The sequence below is a fragment of the Anomaloglossus baeobatrachus genome, chromosome 1 (assembly GCF_048569485.1).
Source record: "Anomaloglossus baeobatrachus isolate aAnoBae1 chromosome 1, aAnoBae1.hap1, whole genome shotgun sequence".
NCBI classification, from domain to species: Eukaryota; Metazoa; Chordata; class Amphibia; order Anura; family Aromobatidae; genus Anomaloglossus; species Anomaloglossus baeobatrachus.
Window position 1 is genome coordinate 216,902,001 of NC_134353.1, and position 23,419 is coordinate 216,925,419.

Below are 23,419 nucleotides of genomic sequence, written 5' to 3' on the forward strand. Positions count from 1 at the left end.
GGCGATACCAAATGTGTGTATATTTTTATTTTTTTAACCCTTTAATTTTCAATGGGGCGAATGGGAGGTGATTTGAACTTTTAGGTTTTTTTTTAAATTTTTTAAAACTTTTTTTTAACTTTTTTTTTATTTTACTAGTCCCCCTAGGGGGCTATTGCGATCAGCAATCCGATCGCTCTGCAGTATCTGCTGATCACAGCTACAGAGCTGTAAACAGCAGATATGCTCTCTCTCTTTTGCTGTGCCGCTGGCACAGCGAAAGTGAAAGCAAGTCAGGTGTAGTACAGGAGTCATCACATGACCCTGTGCTACCATGACAACTATCAGGAGTCACGTGATCGCGTCACGTGACTTCCGGTATCGGGCGGTAAGTAAATGTTTACCGCGATCGCGCTTATAATGGCACTGTCACAAATTGACAGCGCCATATAAGGGGTTAAACGGCACGAGCAGATAACTATTCTGCTCGTGCCTAGCAGGCACACATCTCAGCTGTGAAAATCAGCCGAGATGTGTGCCGATCGCAGCATGATACTGCCGGCAGACCGCGCGCAGTAACATTATGACCGCAAGGACGTAATTTTACGGCCCGCGGTCATTAAGGGGTTAATATAGCACAGGTGATTCCATCATAATAAGTTCAATAGTAAGGAAATCCTGAAAACATGACTTGTTGGGGGCCATGAAGACTGGAGTTTGGGAAACGCTGCCTTAGACAGTAATATAGTAATATCATGGTAGTTCTTAGTAAGCTTTTTTTCTTTTTATATACAGCATATATAAACAAAACCCCTCTGGTCAGCCCAGCCAACCTATTATCAGTTTCTTTTCATCTTTTGGGGAGACAGTGTATGCTGAAAAAAAGTCTAAAATCTCTTTTGGAGCTCATTCATATTTAATGCCTAATAGTAGGTTTTTGTTTTTTTTCTCTCTACTATAACTGAGCTATGGAGACAGTTTAAGATCTCCTATAGGAAAATGCTAAAAGCGGCAACGACTGATGACACTAGAAAGCTTGGTATGCCCTCAATATACACAATTTTCTTGTCAGATTTGTTGGGAGCTTTCACATGAAGTCAGAATCAAGAAGAGAAGCGACAGGCCAGTTTTATGTGGGTGTTTATTTCTTTGAAAACCTTGAGAGGTTTATGTTCTTTAAAATAAGATTGTACATCTGATGGCAGCACTTTATAAAACCATATTTTAGAGAAATACAGTTTAACCAATCTGTATAATGTGCATTAATAAGGAATGAATGACAAATCCCTTTTCCTCGCCAGGCAGTAGTTTGGGGTGTTAGCACTGGACATTTACACTGTAGCACAATGCAGCATGTTGGAGATTCCCAAGGGTCTGTATAAAAGCCATAGGGCATCACACAGTAAATTTTAAATTTAATAGATGGAGCAGAAGATCTTTCAAATTTCCTTAGTCGTCTAAGAAAAAATAGTTTCCACTCTTCTTCTGATCCACATCCTAAAAAATAAGCAAAAACTGAAATCAGCAAATGAAAAATTTATTAACAACTTTTCTACAGTGGTTGAAGTGGCGATTTGTATTTCACTAGAGCAATTATCTGATATTATAATACCAAGTGAAGTGACAAATAGACCATTACTGGAAGGGTCCCATCTCCCTCGTTGTCATACGGATTCAAAATAATGCACAGAACTTGTAAGCTTTTAAGGTAGAATAATGTATATTTACGTAATCTTTATGGCCTAGTAAGTGCAGATTGCCATATACATACAGATATATCTGTATATATATGCATTTGTTTCACGAGTCTCTGACTAACAGCAACAGGCAGGAAAGGAGAAAAATCAGACCCCAGCCTCTTAAACGCAAGATTAATAATGACCATGGTGTGATAAACAAAGGGGTTCGCTCAGTAACCCATCAACAGCCCGAGATGGACTGTCATGGCAGCCAGTGACCTGAAAAGAAGGGAATTTTGTTTACTTACCGTAAATTCCTTTTCTTCTAGCTCCTATTGGGAGACCCAGACAATTGGGTGTATAGCTTCTGCCTCCGGAGGCCACACAAAGTATTACACTTTAAAAAGTGTAACCCCTCCCCTCTGCCTATACACCCTCCCGTGCATCACGGGCTCCTCAGTTTTGGTGCAAAAGCAGGAAGGAGGAAACTTATAAATTGGTCTAAGGTAAATTCAATCCGAAAGATGTTCGGAGAACTGAAACCATGAACCAAAAGAACAATTCAACATGAACAACATGTGTACACAAAAGAACAACAGCCCGAAGGGAACAGGGGCGGGTGCTGGGTCTCCCAATAGGAGCTAGAAGAAGAAGGGAATTTTGTTTACTTACCGTAAATTCCTTTTCTTCTAGCTCCTATTGGGAGACCCAGACAATTGGGTGTATAGCTTCTGCCTCCGGAGGCCACACAAAGTATTACACTTTAAAAAGTGTAACCCCTCCCCTCTGCTATACACCCTCCCGTGCATCACGGGCTCATCAGTTTTGGTGCCAAAGCAGGAAGGAGGAAACTTATAAATTGGTCTAAGGTAAATTCAATCCGAAGGATGTTCGGAGAACTGAAACCATGAACCAAAAGAACAATTCAACATGAACAACATGTGTACACAAAAGAACAACAGCCCGAAGGGAACAGGGGCGGGTGCTGGGTCTCCCAATAGGAGCTAGAAGAAAAGGAATTTACGGTAAGTAAACAAAATTCCCTTCTTCTTTGTCGCTCCATTGGGAGACCCAGACAATTGGGATGTCCAAAAGCAATCCCTGGGTGGGTAAAAGAATACCTCGATAAAAAGAGCCGAAAAACGGCCCCCTCTTACAGGTGGGCAACTGCCGCCTGAAGGAGTCGCCTACCTAGGCTGGCATCTGCCGAATCATCGGCATGCACCGGATAGTGTTTTGTGAAAGTGTGCAGACTCGACCAGGTAGCCGCCTGACACACCTGCTGAGCCGTAGCCTGGTGTCGCAATGCCCAGAAAGCACCGACGGCTCTGGTAGAATGGGCTTTCAGCCCTGCAGGAATCGGAAGCCCAAAAGAACGGTAGGCTTCAAGAATCGGTTCCTTGATCCACCGAGCCAAGGTTGACTTGAAAACCTGAAATCCCTTACTCTGGCCCGCGATAAAGACAAGAGCGCATCGGACCGGCGCAGGGGCGCCGTGCGAGAAATGTAGAGCCGGAGTGCTCTCACCAGATCTAATAAATGCAAATCCTTTTCACATTGGTGAACTGGATGCGGACCCAAAGAGAGTAAGAAGATATCCTGATTGAGATGAAACGGGGATACCTTAGGGAGAAAGTCCGGGACCGGACGTAGAACCACCTTATCCTGGTGAGACACCAGGAAGGAGGCTTTGCCTGACAGCGCTGCTAGCTCAGACACTCTTTTGAGTGATGTGACTGCCACTAGGAAGGCTACCTGTTGCGAAAGGCGAGATAGAGAGATCCCGCATCGGCTCGAAAAGTGACTTCTGAAGAGTCGTCAGCACCCTGTTAAGATCCGAGGGTGCTAACGGACGCTTGTAAGGTGGGACTATGTGGCCAACCCCCTGCAGGAACGTGCGGACCTGCGGAAGCCTGGCTAGACGCTTTTGAAAAAACACGGAAAACGCCGATACTTGTCCCTTGAGAGAGCCGAGAGACAAGCCCTTGTCCATTCCAGATTGAAGGAAAGAAGAAAAGTGGGCAAGGCAAACGGCCAGGGAGTAAAACCCTGAGTCAGAGCACCAGGATAAGAAGATCCTCCAAGTCCTGTGATAAATCTTGGCGGACGTTGGTTTCCTGGCCTGTCTCATGATGGCAATGACGTCTGGAGGTATCCCTGATGACGCTAGGAGCCAGGACTCAATGGCCACACAGTCAGGTTTAGGGCCGCAGAATTCAGAAGGAAAAAATGGCCCTTGAGACAGCAAGTCTGGTCGGTCTGGGAGTGCCCACGGTTGACCCACCGTGAGGTGCCACAGATCCGGGTACCACGATCACCTCGGCCAGTCTGGGCGACGAGGATGGCGCGGCGACAGTCTGACCTGATCTTGCGTAACACTCTGGGCAGTAGTGCCAGAGGAGGAAATACATAAGGCAGTCGAAACTGCGACCAGTCCTGAAGTAGCGCGTCTGCCGCCAGAGCTCTGTGATCCTTGGACCGAGCCATGAATGCCGGGACTTTGTTGTTGTGCCGAGACGCCATTAGATCGACGTCCGGCGTTCCCCAGCGGCAACAGATCTCTAGAAACACGTCCGGGTGAAGAGACCATTCCCCTGCGTCCATGCCCTGGCGACTGAGAAAATCTGCTTCCCAGTTTTCTACGCCCGGGATGTGAACTGCGGAGATGGTGTAGGCTGTGGCTTCCGCCCACAGCAGAATCCGCCTAACTTCTCGGAAGGCTTGACGACTGCGTGTGCCGCCCTGGTGGTTGATGTACGCAACCGCCGTGGCGTTGTCCGACTGAATTCGGATCTGCCTGCCCTCCAGCCACCGCTGGAACGCCTTTAGGGCTAGATACACTGCCCTTATCTCCAGAACATTGATCTGAAGGGAGGACTCTGTCGGAGTCCAGGTTCTCTGAGCCGAGTGGTGGAGGAAGACCGCTCCCCACCCTGACCGACTCGCGTCCGTCGTGACCACAGCCCCGGCTGGGGGCCGGAAGGATTTTCCCTTCGCCCAGGAAGTGGAAGGAAAAAGGGACGTTCTTGTCTAGGGACGTCGACCTCCTGTCCCATTTGTGGTGTCCGGGAGAAGCGGACGCAGACGAAACTGCGCAAGGGAACTGCCTCCCTTGCTGACACCATCTTCCTTAGAAAGTGCATGAGGCGCCTCAAGGGGTGTGACTGGGCCCGAAGGAGAGAGTGCACCCCTGTCTGTAGTGAACGCTGATTATGCAGCGGAAGCTTCACTATCACTGAGAGAGTATGAAACTCCATCCCGAGGTAAGTCAGTGATTGGGTCGGTGTCAGTTTTGACCTTAGAAATTTGATGATCCACCCGAACCCCTGGAGAGTCTCCAGAGCAATGGTCAGGTTGTGTTGACATGCCACCCAGGAGGGTGTCTTGACTAGAAGATCGTCTAGGTAAGTGATCACCGAGTGGCCCTGAGAGTGTAGGACCACCACCACTGCTGCCATGACCTTGGTGAAGACCCGTGGGGCTGTTTCCATGCCGAAGGCAGTGCCCCGAACTGAAGGTGTTCGTCCCCGATGGCGAAACGCAGGAAACGTTGATGCTCTGGTGCAATCGGCACATGGAGATAAGCATCCCTGATGTCGATTGATGCTAGGAAGTCTCCTTGTGCCATCGAGGCGATGACAAAGCGGAGAGATTCCATCCGGAACCGTCAGGTTCTCACATGTCTGTTGAGCAGTGTTAAGTCCAGAACGGGGTGGAATGATCCGTCCTTTCTTGGTACCACGAACAAGTTGGAGTAAAAACCACGACTACGTTCTTGAAGGGGAACGGGTAACGCAACTCCTCCTGCCTTCAGAGTGTTCACCGCCTGAAAACGTGCATCAGCTCGCGCGGAGGGCGGAGATGTTGTGAAGAAACGAGTCGGAGGACGAGAACTGAGCTCTATCCTGTAACCGTGAGACAGAATGTCTCTCATCCAACGGTCTTGGACATGTGGAGACCGCTCCCCTGACCTGGACCGCCATGCAGAAGAGTTTCTCTGGCTCTTCTGTGGCCTGTTGGACGATGAGGATTGGGACCTAGCTGAGGGTGCTAAGGTCTCTTTGGTATGGGCTGGGTAAGCACGAGTCCATTCCCTTGGAATGCTCAATCGATTCATCCAATTGTGCGCCAAACAATCGGTCGCCAGAAAATGGCAAACCGGACAAGAGCTTCTTGGAAGCAGAGACTGCCTTCCATTCTCGTAGCCACATGGCCCTGCGGACTGCCACCGGATTGGCGGATGCTACCGCTGTACGGCAAGCCGAGTCCAGGACAGCATTCATGGCGTAGGATGAAAATACCGACGCCTGGGACGTCAAAGGCGCTAATTGCAGAGCAGAGTATGACCGCATTAATCTCAGACAGAGCAGCGGAGATAGCCTGGAGTGCCCACACTGCTGCAAAGGCTGGGGCAACGTACGCTCCTATGGCTTCATAGATGGATTTCATTAGGAGCTCCATCTGCCTGTCCGTGGCATTCTTGAGCGTTGAACCGTCAGCCACTGCTACTACGGATCTAGCCGCCCGTCTAGAGACTGGAGGGCCACCTTGGAACACTGAGCCCAACCCTTAACCACGTCAGAGGGGAAGGGATAACGTGTGTTATTAATGCGTTTAGTAAAACGCTTGTCCGGGGAAGCCCTGTGCTTCTGGACAGCATCTCTGAAGCATTGAGAGCCACGTCCGGACAGAGTTCTGGGCTGCGACCTCCGCCTCATCCTCTAGAGAGTCCTCAAGCTGAGACTCTTGATGAAGTCGGGGAAGATTCTAAGCAAGCCCGCTTAGCCGGTCTGGGACTGCAGTCCGTGCCGGAGTCCCCCATGTAATAACTAGAGGTCCCCCCAGGAACACGCTGCGTCGCGGACCGAGCGGGGCCTGTGAGCGATCCCGCAGTGCCCGGGGCCTGTGTAAGGGGCCGGTCTGGGCTGCAAGCTTCTAGTATCTTAGCAGACCATATGTCCATAGACTGAGCCCTGGATTGTGAAAGTGACTCAGAGTCTTTCAGCAAAAGCTGCAAACTCTGTCCCTGCCGTCTGGACAGGGGACGCCGGCGGTTCTACCCGGGCCGAGTCCAACCAGTGCCCCAGGCTCCGGCTGAGCGAGAGCTCACAGTGATCACTGAGTATGTACCGCCGAACTGTGAAAATGCATACAGTATTATATATATATATATATATATATATATATATATATATATATATATATATATATATATATATATATTATATATATATACACATACACACAGTTCAGCACTCTAGGTGGCCCAGCCCGATGGGAAGAAGCCACCTGGCTTACCGACCGCTCAAGCAGTGTGTGCTGCTTAAAAACATGGCTGTCGGCGTTTACAGGGGAAGAGGGGGCCGTGGGCGTAACCCCAAAAGTGCGGGAATCTGGAGTCCCGGAGTGAAAAGTGAGGGGGGCGGAGGACAGCCCAGTCTGCTCCAGCCCTCACTGTCGGCGTCAGCCCGACCGTCCCGCCCTTCCCCCTGACTGGCAGGTCGGGGGGCGGGAGTTTAAGGCACTAGGCCGCAAAAGCCGGGGGCTAAAGTTGAAAACCGCGGCCGGCCAGCAGGCACGGTCGGCGCGGTAGTCCTGTACCAACCCCGCAATCGCTGCCAAGTCCAAGGTGCTCCATGCACCGTCCCTAAGGGGACACTGAGTACCTGTGCGGGGATCTGTGCCATAGAGTGATTAGTGAGGGGGGCGGAGGACAGCCAAGTGTGCTCCAGCCCTCACTGTCGGCGTCCGACCGACCGTCCCGCCCTACCCCCTGACTGGCAGGGTCGGGGGCGGGAGTTTAAGGCACTAGGCCGCAAAAGCCGGGGACTAAAGTTAAAACCGCGGCCGGCAAGCAGGCGCGGTCGGCGCGGTAGTCCCGGCGTCATACCAATCACTGCAGTCGCTGCAGCGTCTGAGGTCCAGGTGCTCTATGCACCGTCCCCAAGGGGACACAGAGTACCTGTAGATGCAGGGCCCTGTCCCTGATGATACTCAGTCTCCTGTCCGTCAGATTCCCTCAGGGGCTGCGGAGGGAGCCCGGTCCCAGTGCCTGGATGACCGGATAGGATCCCACTTCTCCCAGAGCCCCTAAGGGATGGGGAAGGAAAACGGCATGTGGCTCCTGCCTGTGTACCCGCAATGGGTACCTCAACCTTAACAACACCGCCGACTCAGTGGGGTGAGAAGGGAGCATGCCGGGGGCCCTGTGAGGGGCCCTCTTTTCTTCCATCCGATAAAATCAGCAGCTGCTGCTGACTAAAATGGGAGCATGAGTGCATGTGTGCCTCCTTCAACACAAAGCATAAAACTGATGAGCCCGTGATGCACGGGAGGGTGTATAGCAGAGGGGAGGGGTTACACTTTTTAAAGTGTAATACTTTGTGTGGCCTCCGGAGGCAGAAGCTATACACCCAATTGTCTGGGTCTCCCAATGGAGCTAGAAGAAAAGGAATTTACGGTAAGTAAACAAAATTCCCTTCTTCTTTGTCGCTCCATTGGGAGACCCAGACAATTGGGACGTCCAAAAGCAGTCCCTGGGTGGGTAAAAGAATACCTCGATAAAAAGAGCCGAAAAACTGCCCCCTCTTACAGGTGGGCGACTGCCGCCTGAAGGACTCGCCTACCTAGGCTGGCATCTGCCGAAGCATAGGCATGCACCTGATAGTGTTTCGTGAAAGTGTGCAGACTCGACCAGGTAGCCGCCTGACACACCTGCTGAGCCGTAGCCTGGTGCCGCAATGCCCAGGATGCACCCACGGCTCTGGTAGAATGGGCCTTCAGCCCTGAAGGAATCGGAAGCCCAGAAGAACGGTAGGCTTCAAGAATCGGTTCCTTGATCCACCGAGCCAAGGTTGACTTGGAAGCCTGCGACCCCTTACGCTGGCCAGCGACAAGGACAAAGAGCGCATCCGAACGGCGCAGGGGCGCCGTGCGAGAAATGTAGAGCCGGAGTGTTCTCACGAGATCTAACAAGTGCAAATCCTTTTCACATTGGTGAACTGGATGAGGGCAAAAGGAAGGTAAGGAGATATCCTGATTGAGATGAAAAGGGGATACCACCTTAGGGAGAAATTCCGGGACCGGACGCAGAACCACCTTATCCTGGTGAAACTAGGAACCAAGACTCAATGGCCACACAGTCAGGTTGAGGGCCGCAGAATTCAGATGGAAAAATGGCCCTTGAGACAGCAAGTCTGGTCGGTCTGGGAGTGCCCACGGTTGACCCACCGTGAGGTGCCACAGATCCGGGTACCACGACCTCCTCAGCCAGTCTGGAGCGACGAGGATGGCGCGGCGGCAGTCGGACCTGATCTTGCGCAACACTCTGGGCAGCAGTGCCAGAGGAGGAAATACATAAGGCGACCAATCCTGAACTAATGCGTCCGCCGCCAGAGCTCTGTGATCTTGAGACCGTGCCATGAATGCCGGGACTTTGTTGTTGTGCCGAGACGCCATGAGGTCGACGTCCGGCGTTCCCCAGCGGCAACAGATCTCTTGAAACACGTCCGGGTGAAGAGACCATTCCCCTGCGTCCATGCCCTGGCGACTGAGAAAGTCTGCTTCCCAGTTTTCTACGCCCGGGATGTGAACTGCGGAGATGGTGGAGGCTGTGGCTTCCGCCCACAGCAGAATCCGCCGAACTTCTTGGAAGGCCTGACGACTGCGTGTGCCGCCCTGGTGGTTGATGTACGCGACCGCCGTGGCGTTGTCCAACTGTATGCGGATCTGTCTGCCCTCCAGCCACCGATTGAACGCCTTTAGGGCTAGATACACTGCCCTTATCTCCAGAACATTGATCTGAAGGGAGGACTCTGCCGGAGTCCAGGTTCCCTGAGCCCTGTGGTGGAGGAAGACCGCTCCCCACCCTGACAGACTCGCGTCCGTCGTGACCACAGCCCAGGATGGGGGCAGGAATGATTTTCCCTTCGACAAGGAAGTGGGAAGAAGCCACCACTGAAGAGAGGTTTTGGCTGCCAGTGAAAGAGAGACGTTCCTGTCTAGGGACGTCGACCTCCTGTCCCATTTGCGGAGAATGTCCCATTGAAGTGGACGCAGATGAAACTGCGCAAAGGGAACTGCCTCCATTGCTGCCACCATCTTCCCTAGGAAGTGCATGAGGCGCCTCAAGGGGTGTGACTGGGTCCGAAGGAGAGAGTGCACCCCTGTCTGCAGCGAACGCTGTTTGTCCAGCGGAAGCTTCACTATCACTGAGTATGAAACTCCATCCCGAGGTAAGTCAGTGATTGGGTTGGTGTCAATTTTGACTTTGGGAAATTGATGATCCACCCGAACCTCTGGAGAGTCTCCAGAGCAATGGTCAGGCTGTGTTGACATGCCACCCGGGAGGGTGCCTTGACTAGGAGATCGTCTAAGTAAGGGATCACCGAGTGGCCCTGAGAGTGTAGGACCGCCACCACGGATGCCATCTTGGTGAAGACCCGTGGGGCTGTCGCCAGGCCGAAAGGCAGTGCCACAAACTGAAGGTGTTCGTCCCCGATGGCGAAACGCAGGAAGCGTTGATGCTCTGGTGCAATCGGCACATGGAGATAAGCATCCCTGATGTCGATTGAGGCTAGGAAGTCTCCTTGGGACATCGAGGCGATGACAGAACGGAGAGATTCCATCCGGAACCGTCTGGTTCTCACGTGTCTGTTGAGCAGTTTGAGGTCCAGAACGGGGCGGAATGATCCGTCCTTTTTTGGCACCACGAACAAGTTGGAGTAAAAACCGCGACCACGTTCTTGAATGGAAACGGGAATCACAACTCCTTCTGCCTTCAGAGTGTTCACCGCCTGAAAAAGTGCATCGGCTCGCTCGGGGGGCGGAGATGTTCTGAAGAAACGAGTCGGAGGACGAGAGCTGAGCTCTATCCTGTAACCGTGCGACAGAATGTCTCTCACCCATCGGTCTTGGACATGTGGCCACCAGGCGTCGCAAAAGCGGAAGAGCCTGCCACCGACCGAGGATGCGGTTTGGGGAGGCCGAAAGTCATGAGGAGGCCGCCTTGGAGGCGGTTCCTCCGGCGGTCTTTGGAGGACGTGACTTAGACCGCCATGCAGAAGAGTTCCTCTGGCCCTTCTCTGACCTGTTGGACGTGGAGGATTGGGACCTGGCTGAGGGCCGAAAGGACCGAAACCTCGATTGAATTTTTCGTTGCTGAGGTTTGTTTGGTTTGGACTGGGGTAAGGACGAGTCCTTTCCCTTGGATTGTTTAATAATTTCATCCAATTGCTCGCCAAACAAACGGTCGCCAGAAAATGGCAAACCGGTTAAGAACTTCTTGGAAGCAGAGTCTGCCTTCCATTCGCGTAGCCACATGGCCCTGCGGACTGCCACCGAATTGGCGGACGCTACCGCTGTACGGCTCGCTGAGTCCAGGACGGCGTTCATGGCGTAGGACGAAAAGGCCGATGCCTGAGAAGTCAAAGACACAACTTGCGGAGCAGAGGTACGTGTGACTGCATTAATCTCAGACAGACAAGCTGAGATAGCTTGGAGTGCCCACACGGCTGCAAAGGCCGGAGCAAAAGACGCGCCTATGGCTTCATAGATGGATTTCATTAGGAGCTCTATTTGCCTGTCAGTGGCATCCTTGAGCGATGAACCATCTGCCACTGATACTACGGATCTAGCCGCCAGTCTAGAGACTGGAGGATCCACCTTGGGACACTGAGCCCAACCCTTAACTACGTCAGGGGGGAAGGGGTAACGTGTGTCATTAAGGCGCTTAGTAAAGCGCTTGTCCGGAAATGCTCTGTGCTTCTGGACAGCATCTCTGAAGTTAGAGTGATCGAAAAACGCACTCCGTGTACGTTTGGGAAACCTAAACTGGTGTTTCTCCTGCTGTGAAGCCGACTCCTCTATAGGTGGAGTTGGGGGAGAAAGATCTAGCACCTGGTTGATGGACGCTATAAGGTCATTTACTATGGCGTCCCCTTCAGGTGTATCAAGATTGAGAGCAACGTCAGGATCAGAGCCCTGAGCTGCGACCTCCGCCTCATCCTCCAGAGAGTCCTCATGCTGCGACCCCGAACAGCGTGATGAAGCCGGGGAAGGTTCCCAGCGAGCCCGCTTAGCCGGTCTGGGACTGCGGTCCGTGTCGGAGACCTCCCCGTGGGACCTAGGTGTCACCCCAGGAGCACTCTGCTGCACCGACCGAGAGGGGCCTGGGGGCGATGAACTCACAGTGCCCGGGGCCTGTGTGACCGATCTGGACTGCAAGGCTTCTAGTATCTTAGCAGACCATCTGTCCATAGACTGAGCCATGGATTGTGAAAGCGACTCAGAGAGTTTCTCAGCCAAAACTGCAAACTCTGTCCCTGCCACCTGGACAGTGGAAGCCGGCGGTTCTACCGGAGCCGAGGGTCCCACCAGTGCCCGACGCTCCGGCTGAGTGCGTGCCACAGGGGCCGAGCATTGCACACAGTGAGGGTAGGTGGAACCTGCAGGTAACATAGCCGCACAAGAGGTACAGGTTGCAAAATAAGCCTGTGCCTTGGCACCCTTGCTCTTTGCGGACGACATGCTGTAGTCTCCTCCGAGAGTGATCACTGAGGGTATATAGCCAAAAGCAAAACAATGCGGCCGAACAGAGAAAATGTATACAAATATATATATATATATATATATATATACACACACTTCGGCACCCAAGGGGGGCCAGCACCGGGTAACCGGTGTGGCTTACCGACCGCCCAAAGCGGTTGTGTGTCCACCAGATTCCCTGCCTGGGCCTCCCAGAGCTGTAGAGCTCGTTCTGAAATCCTCCACCGGCAGAAGTGATTGTAAATATGGCTGCCAGAGTTCTCAGGGGAGGAGGGAGCCGTGGGCGTGACTAATAAAGTGCGGGAATCTGGTGCCCCACAGTGCTCAGTGAGGGGGGAGGAGAACACCTAAGTATGCTCCAGCCCTCACTGCCGACGTCCAGTCGACCGTCCCGCCCTTACCCCTGACTGGCAGGCCCGGGGGCGGGAGTTATGGTACTAGGCCGCAGAAGCCGGGGACTAAATTTAATAACGCGGCCGGCAAACAGGCGCGGTCGGCGCGGTAGTCCCGGTCGTCACAAAAAAACAGCAGCCGCTGCAGCGTCTGTAACACAGGCGCTCCATGCACCGTCCCCAAGGGGACACAGAGTGCCTTATAGATGCAGGGCCTGTCCCTGATGATACTCAGTCTCCTGTCCGTCAGATTCCCCCAGGGGCTGCGGAGGGAGCCCGGTCCCAGTGAATGGTGACCGGTTAGGATCCCACTTCTCCCAGAGCCTCTAAGGGATGGGGAAGGAAAAACGGCATGTGGCTCCAGCCTTTGTACCCGCAATGGGTACCTCAACCTTAACAGCACCGCCGACTTAGTGGGGTGAGAAGGGAGCATGCCGGGGGCCCTGTTAGGGCCCTCTTTTCTTCCATCCGATACAATCAGCAGCTGCTGCTGACTAAAATGGGAGCTTGAGTGAATGTGTGCCTCCTTCAACACAAAGCATAAAACTGAGGAGCCCGTGATGCACGGGAGGGTGTATAGGCAGAGGGGAGGGGTTACACTTTTTAAAGTGTAATACTTTGTGTGGCCTCCGGAGGCAGAAGCTATACACCCAATTGTCTGGGTCTCCCAATGGAGCGACAAAGAAACACCTCTAGGCCAAGCACTATACACGCCCTGACAGAAGTTCTGCCGCTTATCCATGTTATGTAAATAAAAGCTTATAACCTGACTTTAAATTCATCCATTGGTTTCATAATTTACTCTTTTGAAAGCTGAAACCTTCCCAAATTTGGTTTAGGTTATGAAACTAAAGTTGCTGCAAAGCTGAAATATTGATCATTTAATGAACACAGAAAGGTCAGATTTTGGCAAGACAAAAGTTTTGTCGCCTTGTCATATAATGCACCCAATCCTAGTTTACATCCTCACCTGTGCTTAGTAAATGATCGGTTACTTAGTGGGTGTGTATAAAAAGAAACCCAACACCCCAGACCTTCACTTCTACTTGACCTCTGACAACATGCCAAAAATCCAAATGTGACCAAAGCCTTTATTATCTAGAAGCTGAAGACCAGATCCACTACAGAGGTGGCTGGCACCTTTAATGTGTCTCAGCGTCAAGTACAAAGAATTAAAAAAAGATTTGAAGAGACTGGAGATGTTTTTGAAAAGCCCAGGTCTGGCAGACCCCACAAGACAACTGCTCAGGAGGAACGTTTGTTTTTTAGAAAATCCAAAGCCAGCCCCTCTTTTACTGCAGCAAAGCTCCAAAAGGCCTAGTCACCAAGTCCCTGTGCCAACTAGAACAGTTTGTAGGATTTGGTCTCGAAATGGCGTTCATGGTCGAATCAGTGACCAGAAGCCAGCACTAAACAAAAGGCAATTAAAAAACCATGTGGCATTTGCCAAGTCCCACAGCCTGCTAAACAGATGATCGCTGGAAAAGTGGCAGAATGTGGATTTCTCTGATGAGTCTTAAGCTGAATTACACTACAGCCGCCACAAATACTGCAGGAGACCTACTGGAGCCTGTATGGATCCAAAATACACCCAGAAAACAATTAAGTTTGGTGGTGGAAAGATCATGGTCTGGGGTTACATTCAGTATGGGGGTGTGTGAAACATTTTCAAGGTGGAAGGCAATATCAATAGCCTAAAATATTAAGAAGCATTAACTACCTCTTACATTCCCAATCATAAAAGGGGTCAAATTCTGCAGCAGGATGGTGCTCCATCTCATACATCCATCTCACAATAAAGTTCCTCCTGGCAAAGAAGATCAAGGTGCTCAAGGACTGCCCAGCCCAGTCACCAGACATGAACATCATTGAGCATGTTTGGGGTAGGATGAAAGAAGAAGCTTGTAAGACAAAACCAAAGAATCTAGATGAACTCTGGGAGCCATGTAAGACTGCATTCTTTGATATTCCTGATGACTTCTTCAATAAATTGTATGAATCATTGTTGAACCGCATGGATGCAGTCCTTCAAGCTCATGGAAATCACACAAAATATTAAACTATGGCTCTAATACTACTACAACTTCATTCATCAATGTTATGCAACATATCTTTATATTAGAAGTTAATTATTTGTTTGAATTTCACATTGCTCTCTGTGGGCGACAAAACTTTTGTCTTGCCAGAATCTGACCTGTGTTCATTAAATGATCAAAATTTCAGCTTTGCAGCAACTTTATTTTCATAACCTAAATCAAATTTGGGAAGGTTTCAGCTTTCAAAAAGAGTAATTTATAAAACCAATGGATGAATTTAAAGTCAGGTTCTAAGCTATTATTTACATAACATGGATAAGCGACAGAACTTCTGTCAGGGAGTGTATGGCTGTATGCCTCAGACACATCATAATAGGCTGTCAGTAGTACAATACTGTACAGGAGAAGAGACAGCAGAAGTTGACAAACAGGCTTTTATTGGAGTTCTGACAATCAAAGCTCCATGAGGTGAGCAGAACCTAACACCCTACCTGCAATCTCACCCTATGGGGGCTTGTGTCTTTACCTTTTCTTAAAGTGTTACAATAATGGCATACTAAACAAATTTATTGCAATTAGAAAAAATACAAAACAAAAAAGTTTTCTTGTATGTCGATGAAACCAGATGAAAACTTTTTTTTGCAATACGACTTGTTCTGAATGAAATTCATTTTACTATATCATGTACTGAAAAGCAGTAAAAAATTCCAGGTTGAAATTGTGAAAAAACCCACCTACCATTCTACTTACCACATACCAAATCTACCATTGTTTTTTGAGTTATGTTTTTAGCGCGACAACTATGCAGTAAAACTGATCTAGCAAAATGATTCGTACAATCTGAGTGATATCAAACCTGTATAGTTCTTATTTATATTGTAGTAGTGGAAAAAAATTCTAAAACCTAGTGTTAAAAATAAAAATGTATTTCTGACGCCCGAAACTTTGTTTTTGCGTTGATGGAGCTTTGCGAGGGCTTTGTTTTTTTGCGTGCTGAGCAGTACTTTTCACTGCCATTATTTTGGCGTATGTACGACATATTGACCTGAGGAATCATCTTGCTGGAACATTTTTAAATGAAACATGTTGTACAAGTCACATGCTGTAGAGCGTTTTTCATGAAAGTTCTGTATATGAAATCAGTCCAAAGCTATTCTGCAAGATTTTGCAATATTGACTTCAGCATTCTTACCTTAATAGAATTATGCTTGTTTATTCTTGGTCTGTAATTGTTGGGATCTCTCCTAAATGTGATTTCCAGCTGAGACAAAAACTTGTTCATACCAGCAAGAAGAGTTTGGGGGCTGTAAAAGAAAATGTAATGTGTATTTTATATTTTAGAAGCAAACATAGAATAGGACCACTGAGGAAATAAATTAATTTTACCTGTTTGCCATAGTGTCTTTAGAAGGGATACCATCGAAAACTATGACACGGTCAGCAAGGTAGGTGGCCATTATAAAATCGTGCTCCACAATAAAGGCTGTTTTCTTGGCGTGTAGTATAAATCTACAATAGACATTTAGATAACATTGGTGGCTTCGATCATTCAGAAGAACATGAACATTAACGCAACAAGGTTCTTTTGTGGGCGAGTGGAGGGAGCGGCAAACATGGCTCAACAAAGTCACTGTAATTTACGCCAGAAATTGATGCAAAAGAGGACAGAAATCTACACCCGCTCATAGCAGTGCTCTCCATGGAGCAGAGAGGCGCCTTCTACCCTCTGGTGAGCACGTCTACATTTCACAGACTGACACACTTAAAGGAGTTGTCTGAAACCTAATAGTTCATTTTAGTATTACCGTATATACTCTAGTATAAGCCGACCCGAGTATAAGCCAAAGCCCTTAATTTTCCCACAAAAAAACTGGCAAATCTTACTGACTCGAGTATAAGCCTAAGGTGGGAAATGCAAATGAAAATTTCAAAAATAAAAATAGATCCCAATAAAATATAACGTGCCCCATACTTGTAGAAATGTCCTCATCCTTGTGCCCCATAGTAATGTCCCCATCCTTTAGTAATGTGCCCTGCAGCAATGTGCCCATGCTTTAATAATGTGGTCAATCCGGTCCCCTTCTTGTCTCCTATGCCGTGGTTTACACAAACACACACACACACATTCTCATCTGTCCTCTGTTCCTGCGGTGTCCTCTTACCAGCTTCTTGCAGTCCCGCAGGCACATAGACCCCTCCATGATCTCGTATGGTGCACAGGGCCGCCGCTGCAGGTTGCCGTCATGGCTTAACATCACTTGAATGCTTTGCGGCGCCGTAAAGCCATAACAGCAGTGGTGTCCCCGCACACCGGACACGATCATAGAGGTGTGCTCTTACGGTCTGCAGGCACATAGACCCCTCCATGATTACATCCTGTACACAGGGCCGCAGAGGCTGTCAGCGCTTTACAGCAGTGTCAACTGAAGTAAAGCCATGACAGCAGCCTGCAGCGGCGGCTCCATGCACCGGACGACATCATCGATGCCTGAACACCACAAAGCAGGTAAGAGGACAGGTGAGAATAATTTTTTTATGGGAATCTCACCCGCTTATAAACAGAGGAGGGAGGGGGGAGAAGTTTTCTGCATAAAAAAAAAGTTGGCTTATACTCGAGTATATAAAGTAAATGTTTAACACTTTCATTTTAAAAAAACAAATAACTGTTCTAATGTACGTCAATTACAAATTCTCTACCGCTTCCTCTACTGTAAGTTACTAACTTGTCATTTTTTTCTTACGTGATTTTTCATTTGAGTTTCTCAGCATGCACGGTGGATTCATAAATGGGATGTTATCAGGGGAAAGCGCTGCAGTCACCGCCGCACCTGCTACCAGCAGCCTAAACCAGGACGTCATCAGGGGGCCTAGTCTCTGCTGTACTGCGCATGGGACGGTTTCAATTCTGACTCATGCTCGGTATGCCGCTCTATTACTTCCTATGCACACTGAATGAGCGCTTCCACATCAGCTATAACTTATTTTCAAGTAATAATAAGCATTTAATAAATTTCTTGCGAGTATCCCGGATGGAAATTACCGTTTGATCACTCTGGCAGCTGTGAGACGCTGTTCAGAATCAAGGTATGCCGAAGGCTCATCAATAAGGTACACGTCTGCAGGTTTACCCAGACACAGAGCTAAAGCCACACGCTGTAACTCTCCCCCAGACAAGGTTTGGACCTGTTAGATCATGTTTACAAAAACATTAGGTTTCAAAATGTGTCTGGTAGGAAATGTCAATTTATGTTTTTCTGTTGTAACATTTTATCAGAAAATGAGAGATTTTTTTTTTTTTTTTTACCTCTTGATCAATAATATTCTCAATCTGCATCGGCTTCATAACATCTGTAACAAATTGAGGGTGTGTGTAGGCATCTCTGATCTTTTCATGCAGCAGCTGACGGACAGATCCCTATTAAGAGAAATAGTGTTACTTTTTTGTTTATTAGTACAGTCACGAGCAGGCGATAGCTGGAATCAGTCACAGACTGTTCACTTTTCATCAGGTTAAAAGTTATGGAGCTGCATTTTAATATCCAACCTACAATGCTGTACAAAAGTTTTAGGCAGGTGGAAAAAATGCTGGAAACGAAGAATAGTTAAAAAAACAAAAAAAAAAGTGTTAATTTATATTTATCAGAGTGCAGTGGCAGAGTGGATAAACAAGAGATAAATGTAAATTAAAGGGAATGTGTCAGCAGATTTTAAGGTGGTGTCACACACAGCGATGACGACGACATCGCTGCTAAGTCGCCATTTTCTGTGACATAGCAATGACCTCAACAGCGACGTCGCTGTGTGTGACACATAACAACGATCAGACCCCTGCTGCGAGATCGCTGCTCGCTCCTGAATATTCCAAGTCATTTTTTGATCGCTGCTATCCCGCTACGCCATGATAAGCTCCGCATCCTTGTGTTTGACACCGCAGCAGCAACGGTCGCGACGACGCTGAAGGCGGGGACGTAGGACTGAAGGCAGGACAAGGGCGTGTTTTTGCGCTGTATTTTGCAACGCCCCTACGACTCCGATTGGTGGTTACAACAGCGTTCCGATTGGGTACCTTGCCGAAGGAGTTACAATGATTTCATTCTTTAAGTTCCATTCTTTGTTCCACGTAGTAGATTCTCTGTCTGGTGTCGCTAGTGTGTCGTTCTTTGTGGATCTGAATGAAATGAAATAGAATGAATGAAAGCACTACTGCGTCTTCCTTTGTTTGGCACGGTCACCCAATCAGGCACCGCTGTAGTGATCACCAATCGGAATAGAGGGGCGTGACAAAAGGCAACACAAAGGCGCTGTAGCGATCACCAATCGGAACAGAGGGGCGTGAAAAGAGGCAACGCAAAACATGTCTAGGGGTAAACACCACGCCTCTATCAAGGTCTGAGTCATCGCATAGCGACGCGTGCGACACCGCACAACGACCGTCGAGGTCGCTATGATCGCTGCTACATCGCTGCTTAAAATTACATATTTCACAGCTTACTAGCGATCATCTAAGGTCGCTGTTACGTCACAGGAAATAGTGACGTAACAGCGCGTCGTTGTCGTTGTGTGTCAACCCAGCTTTAGCTACCTCATCTGAGAGCAAAATGAGATCCTGAATCCAATGATGAATCACTTAAATTACTGTGTGCAGCTGTTCTGACACAAGCCAAGATTTTAGATTTTGCATGTAGCAGAGCTCAGTGAGCTGCCCCCGCCCAAACTAGACATTCAGTGTACATTTCCAAAGACAGAAGCTGCTAATCACAGATGGGGACAGATGGGGGCGGAGTCAGACAGCTCATGGGCTGCAGCTGCCCCTCTAGTAATAAAGAGGCTTAAACTAACATTGCAGATAAACAAAAACAGACAGATCAGAGACGCAGGGCTGAATATTCTGTTTAAACTCTTGCAGCATGCTATCTTCAGATAATTGGAGAAACCTGCTGACAGAGTCCCTTTAAATCAATATGCAGTGTAAGCAGCCTTCACCTTCAAAACAGTATCAAATCCTCAGTTCTTCTAGTTACATTTGCACACAGTTTTGGAAGGAATTTTGCAAAAGGTTGTTCTAAACATCTTTGAGAACTAACCACAGATCTTCTGTACATGTAGGCTTGCACAAATCCTTCTGTCTCCTAATGTAATCCCGCAAAAATTCGATGTCAAGATCAAGCCTCTGTGAGGGTTATATCAGCACTTTAAGCATGCCTCATTCATCTTTAAGTTGAAGATGATTCATAATGACACTGGCTGTATGTTTTTATGCCGCTCAATAAATTGGAACTCATCAGCTATCTCCATTATAGATATATATCAGTCAATATTTTCCAGAATTGAAGAGAACAATAAATCGCCAACATTTAGGTCTGCAGAGACAGTGGGCTAATAAAAACAGTGCAACAAATAAATAACGCATCATGCATATGTCATTGGAAATCTGAAAATGTCCAGCAGCAAACTGGCATCAACCAGTGAGACCCAGCTACACTCATCTACTGTTCAGAGTAACCTCACCAAAAGTGTTTATTATAGAAGAACTGAGCTAAAAAGCCATACCATCGACAAAGTAAAAAGGCCATATGCCTCAACTATTCACAAAAACAAAGGGAAAGGGGTGTAGAAAAATGACAGTAGGCAGTTGCTCCGAAGCGATAAGTCAAAATGTAAAATATTTGGCTGTAACAGAAGGTAGTTTATTAATGAAGGGCTGAATTGTGAGTACAATAATGAGTGTCTTCAGGCAACAGTGAAGCATGGTGGTGGCTCCCTGTAAGTTTGGGGCTGCATTTCAGCAAAAGGAGATGGGTATTTGGCCAGGATTAATGGTGTCCTCAATGCTGAGAAATATAGGCAGATACTTACACATCATACAGTACCATCAAAGAGTAACCAATTTAGCTTTAAATGTATTATATAGCAGGCCCCAAACACATAGCCAATGTCATTATGAATCATTCTGAGTGTAGTCAAAACATTGAGTGTGTGTGTGATTGCATGAAAATAGTTGCACAAGCTTACATGAACAGATCTGTGGTTGGTTCTCCAAGATGTTTGAAACAACCCCTCTGCTGACTTCTTACAAAAACTGTGTCCAACTGTATCTAGAAGAATTAAAAATATGTACTTTGCTCGCCCCCTCAGGGCTACAGAGATCACTGACTGACTAACACACTGTCTACATCAATGCAGCAGCCAATACCGGACATCAAGAGCAGCTCCAGAAATTGTGTGTAAAAAGCAATTTGTTATTGTATAACTGCAGCCAGGGACTAAAACTTCAAGAAGAGGAAAACCTCTTTATTACCACTTGAGTGCTTGTACAATACTCTGCAATATTTCGGTATTGCAGTAAATTCCGCCCTTCCTTTGCGGGATAGAAATCCTAAGATGGATGGCCTGGTGACCAATATTGAGACACCTATTTATTTTGTAGGTTTGAGAGTACTTACTGTTGATTTTGGACTGATCTTTTGTGGTTTGTAGCTCACATTAAGAACTGGTACATCACCTGCGACATAAAACAGTTAGTTGATGTTATCTGCTCTCTGCAATATTTTCTGAATTTGCAATACATAAATGAAAACTAGAATGTTCAGTAAGCACCAATTTGTCTAATGAAAACTATCAGCTATGTTGAAAATATTCATGGGATGGACCGAAAAATAAAAAAACTTGTGGGAAAAAAAAATAAAAAATCTTGTCAACTCTGTTTCTTACCTCCTTCATCCGGCTTCAGTCTCCCAGCCAGCATGCGAATAAATGTGGTTTTACCAGTTCCTGTAGTAACAAATATAATTTATTAAAGGTACTGCCATACTTTTCACTTTCTCAGGGTTTTATATTATTTTGGATAAATTAGGAAATGCAGGTATCACCACTCACCATTCTCCCCCAACATGACCATGATCTCAGAGTCTGTGAACTCTCCAGCAACAATCCTCAGCTGGAACTCTCCCATCTGTTTCCTCATGGATGGATATTTGTACATGCACATCTTCTTAATCTCTTCCTCGGTGGCAGTTTCAGCTACCTTGAACACCAAAGAGCAGTCTCTGAACCTTAAATTTTCAGTTGGAACGTAGCCATCCAAGAAGATGTTGATGCCTGAAAGAACAAAAAAAAGAATTGTTTACTTACCGTAAATTCTTTTTCTTATAGTTCCGTATTGGGAGACCCAGACATTGGGTGTATAGCTTCTGCCTCCGGAGGACACACAAAGTACTACACTAAAAAAGTGTAGCTCCTCCCTCTGAGCATATACACCCCCCCTGGATAACCAAATCTAGCCAGTTTAGTACAAAAGCTGAAGGAGAATAGCCACCCACAAGTAGAGATAGAACAAGAACCGGAACAACCGGAGCCTCTGTCTACAACAACAGCCGGTGATAACACGCGGAACAAGAAACTGCCAACAGGCAACAGGGAGGGTGCTGGGTCTCCCAATACGGAACTATAAGAAAAAGAATTTACGGTAAGTAAACAAAATTCTCTTTTTCTTTATCGTTCCTATGGGAGACCCAGACATCGGGACGTCTCAAAGCAGTCCATGGGTGGGAATAAACAGAAAACTGTGAAGTAGGCGGAACCTAACTTCACAAATGGGCGACAGCCGTCTGAAGGATGCGTCTGCCCAAGCTCGCATCTGCCGAAGCATGAGCATGCACTTGGTAGTGCTTTGAAAACGTATGCAGACTAGTCCAAGTGGCAGCCTGACAGACCTGCTGAGCCGTAGCCTGGTGCCTGAAAGCCCAAGAGGCACCGACAGCTCTGGTCGAGTGTGCCTTGATACCCGGCGGGGGAGGCACCTGAGTACAGTGGTAGGCATCGGAAATGGCCGACCTAATCCAACGAGCTAAGGTCGGCTTAGAAGCCGAGAGGCCCTTACGCCGACCTGTGGTTAGCACAAAAAGAGAGGTGCACCGCCTAAGAACAGCGGTGCGAGACACATAGATCCGGAGCGCCCGCACCAGATCCAGAGTACGCAACGCTTTTTCAAAGCGATGAACAGGAGCTGGACAAAAGGAAGGCAGGGAAATGTCCTGGTTAAGGTGGAAAGGAGAAACCACCTTAGGGAGAAAGTCCGGAGTTGGACGGAGAACCACCTTGTCTTGATGAAAAACCAAAAAAGGTGACTCCGAAGAGAGCGCAGCCAAATCAGAGACTCTCCTGAGGGAAGTTATGGCCACTAGAAAGACCACTTTCTGTGAAAGACGAGACAAAGAAACTTCCCTAAAAGGCTCAAAGGGGGGTTTCTGCAAGGCCGTGAGGACCAGATTGAGGTCCCAGGGATCCAAGGGCCGCCGGTAAGGAGGAATGATGTGAGACGCGCCCTGCATGAAGGTGCGCACCTGAGCCAGCCGGGCGATACGCCGCTGGAACAACACTGACAGAGCCGAGACCTGTCCCTTGAGGGAATTGAGGGATAGTCCTAGCTGCAGACCGGACTGTAGAAAGGACAGAAGGGTCGGCAAGGAAAAAGGCCAAGGAGCATGGCCGGAAGAGCGACACCAGGACAGGAAAATTCTCCAGGTCCTGTGATAGATTTTGGCCGAGGAAGACTTCCGAGCCCGAGTCATAGTGGAGATGACTTCAGGAGGAATACCAGAAGTCGTCAAGATCCAGGACTCAAGAGCCACGCCGACAATCTGAGAGCCGCAGAATTCTGGCGGAAAAACGGACCTTGTGAGAGAAGGTCTGGACGGTCCGGGAGATGCCACGGCACCTCTACGGACAGATGGAGCAGGTCTGGGTACCAAGCTCGCCTGGGCCAGTCCGGAGCAATGAGGATGAC

The 23,419-nt window shown here is 48.4% G+C and overlaps 1 protein-coding gene across 1 annotated transcript in view; it reads right to left on the bottom strand.

Annotated features, from left to right (window-relative positions):
- Nucleotides 1-1,103: 1,103 nt before the first annotated feature.
- The window catches only part of ABCE1 (ATP binding cassette subfamily E member 1), a 95,401-nt gene continuing 73,085 nt past the window's right edge, over nucleotides 1,104-23,419 (bottom strand). The window contains exons 11-18 of the mRNA XM_075348092.1: nucleotides 21,511-21,732; nucleotides 21,346-21,405; nucleotides 21,078-21,136; nucleotides 17,939-18,049; nucleotides 17,675-17,817; nucleotides 16,021-16,143; nucleotides 15,827-15,938; nucleotides 1,104-1,476 (exon numbers count right to left, since the gene is read on the bottom strand). Coding sequence (XP_075204207.1) covers nucleotides 1,429-1,476; nucleotides 15,827-15,938; nucleotides 16,021-16,143; nucleotides 17,675-17,817; nucleotides 17,939-18,049; nucleotides 21,078-21,136; nucleotides 21,346-21,405; nucleotides 21,511-21,732 — 878 coding nt within the window. The 3' untranslated portion in view covers nucleotides 1,104-1,428. The remainder of the gene's footprint in view (nucleotides 1,477-15,826; nucleotides 15,939-16,020; nucleotides 16,144-17,674; nucleotides 17,818-17,938; nucleotides 18,050-21,077; nucleotides 21,137-21,345; nucleotides 21,406-21,510; nucleotides 21,733-23,419) is intronic.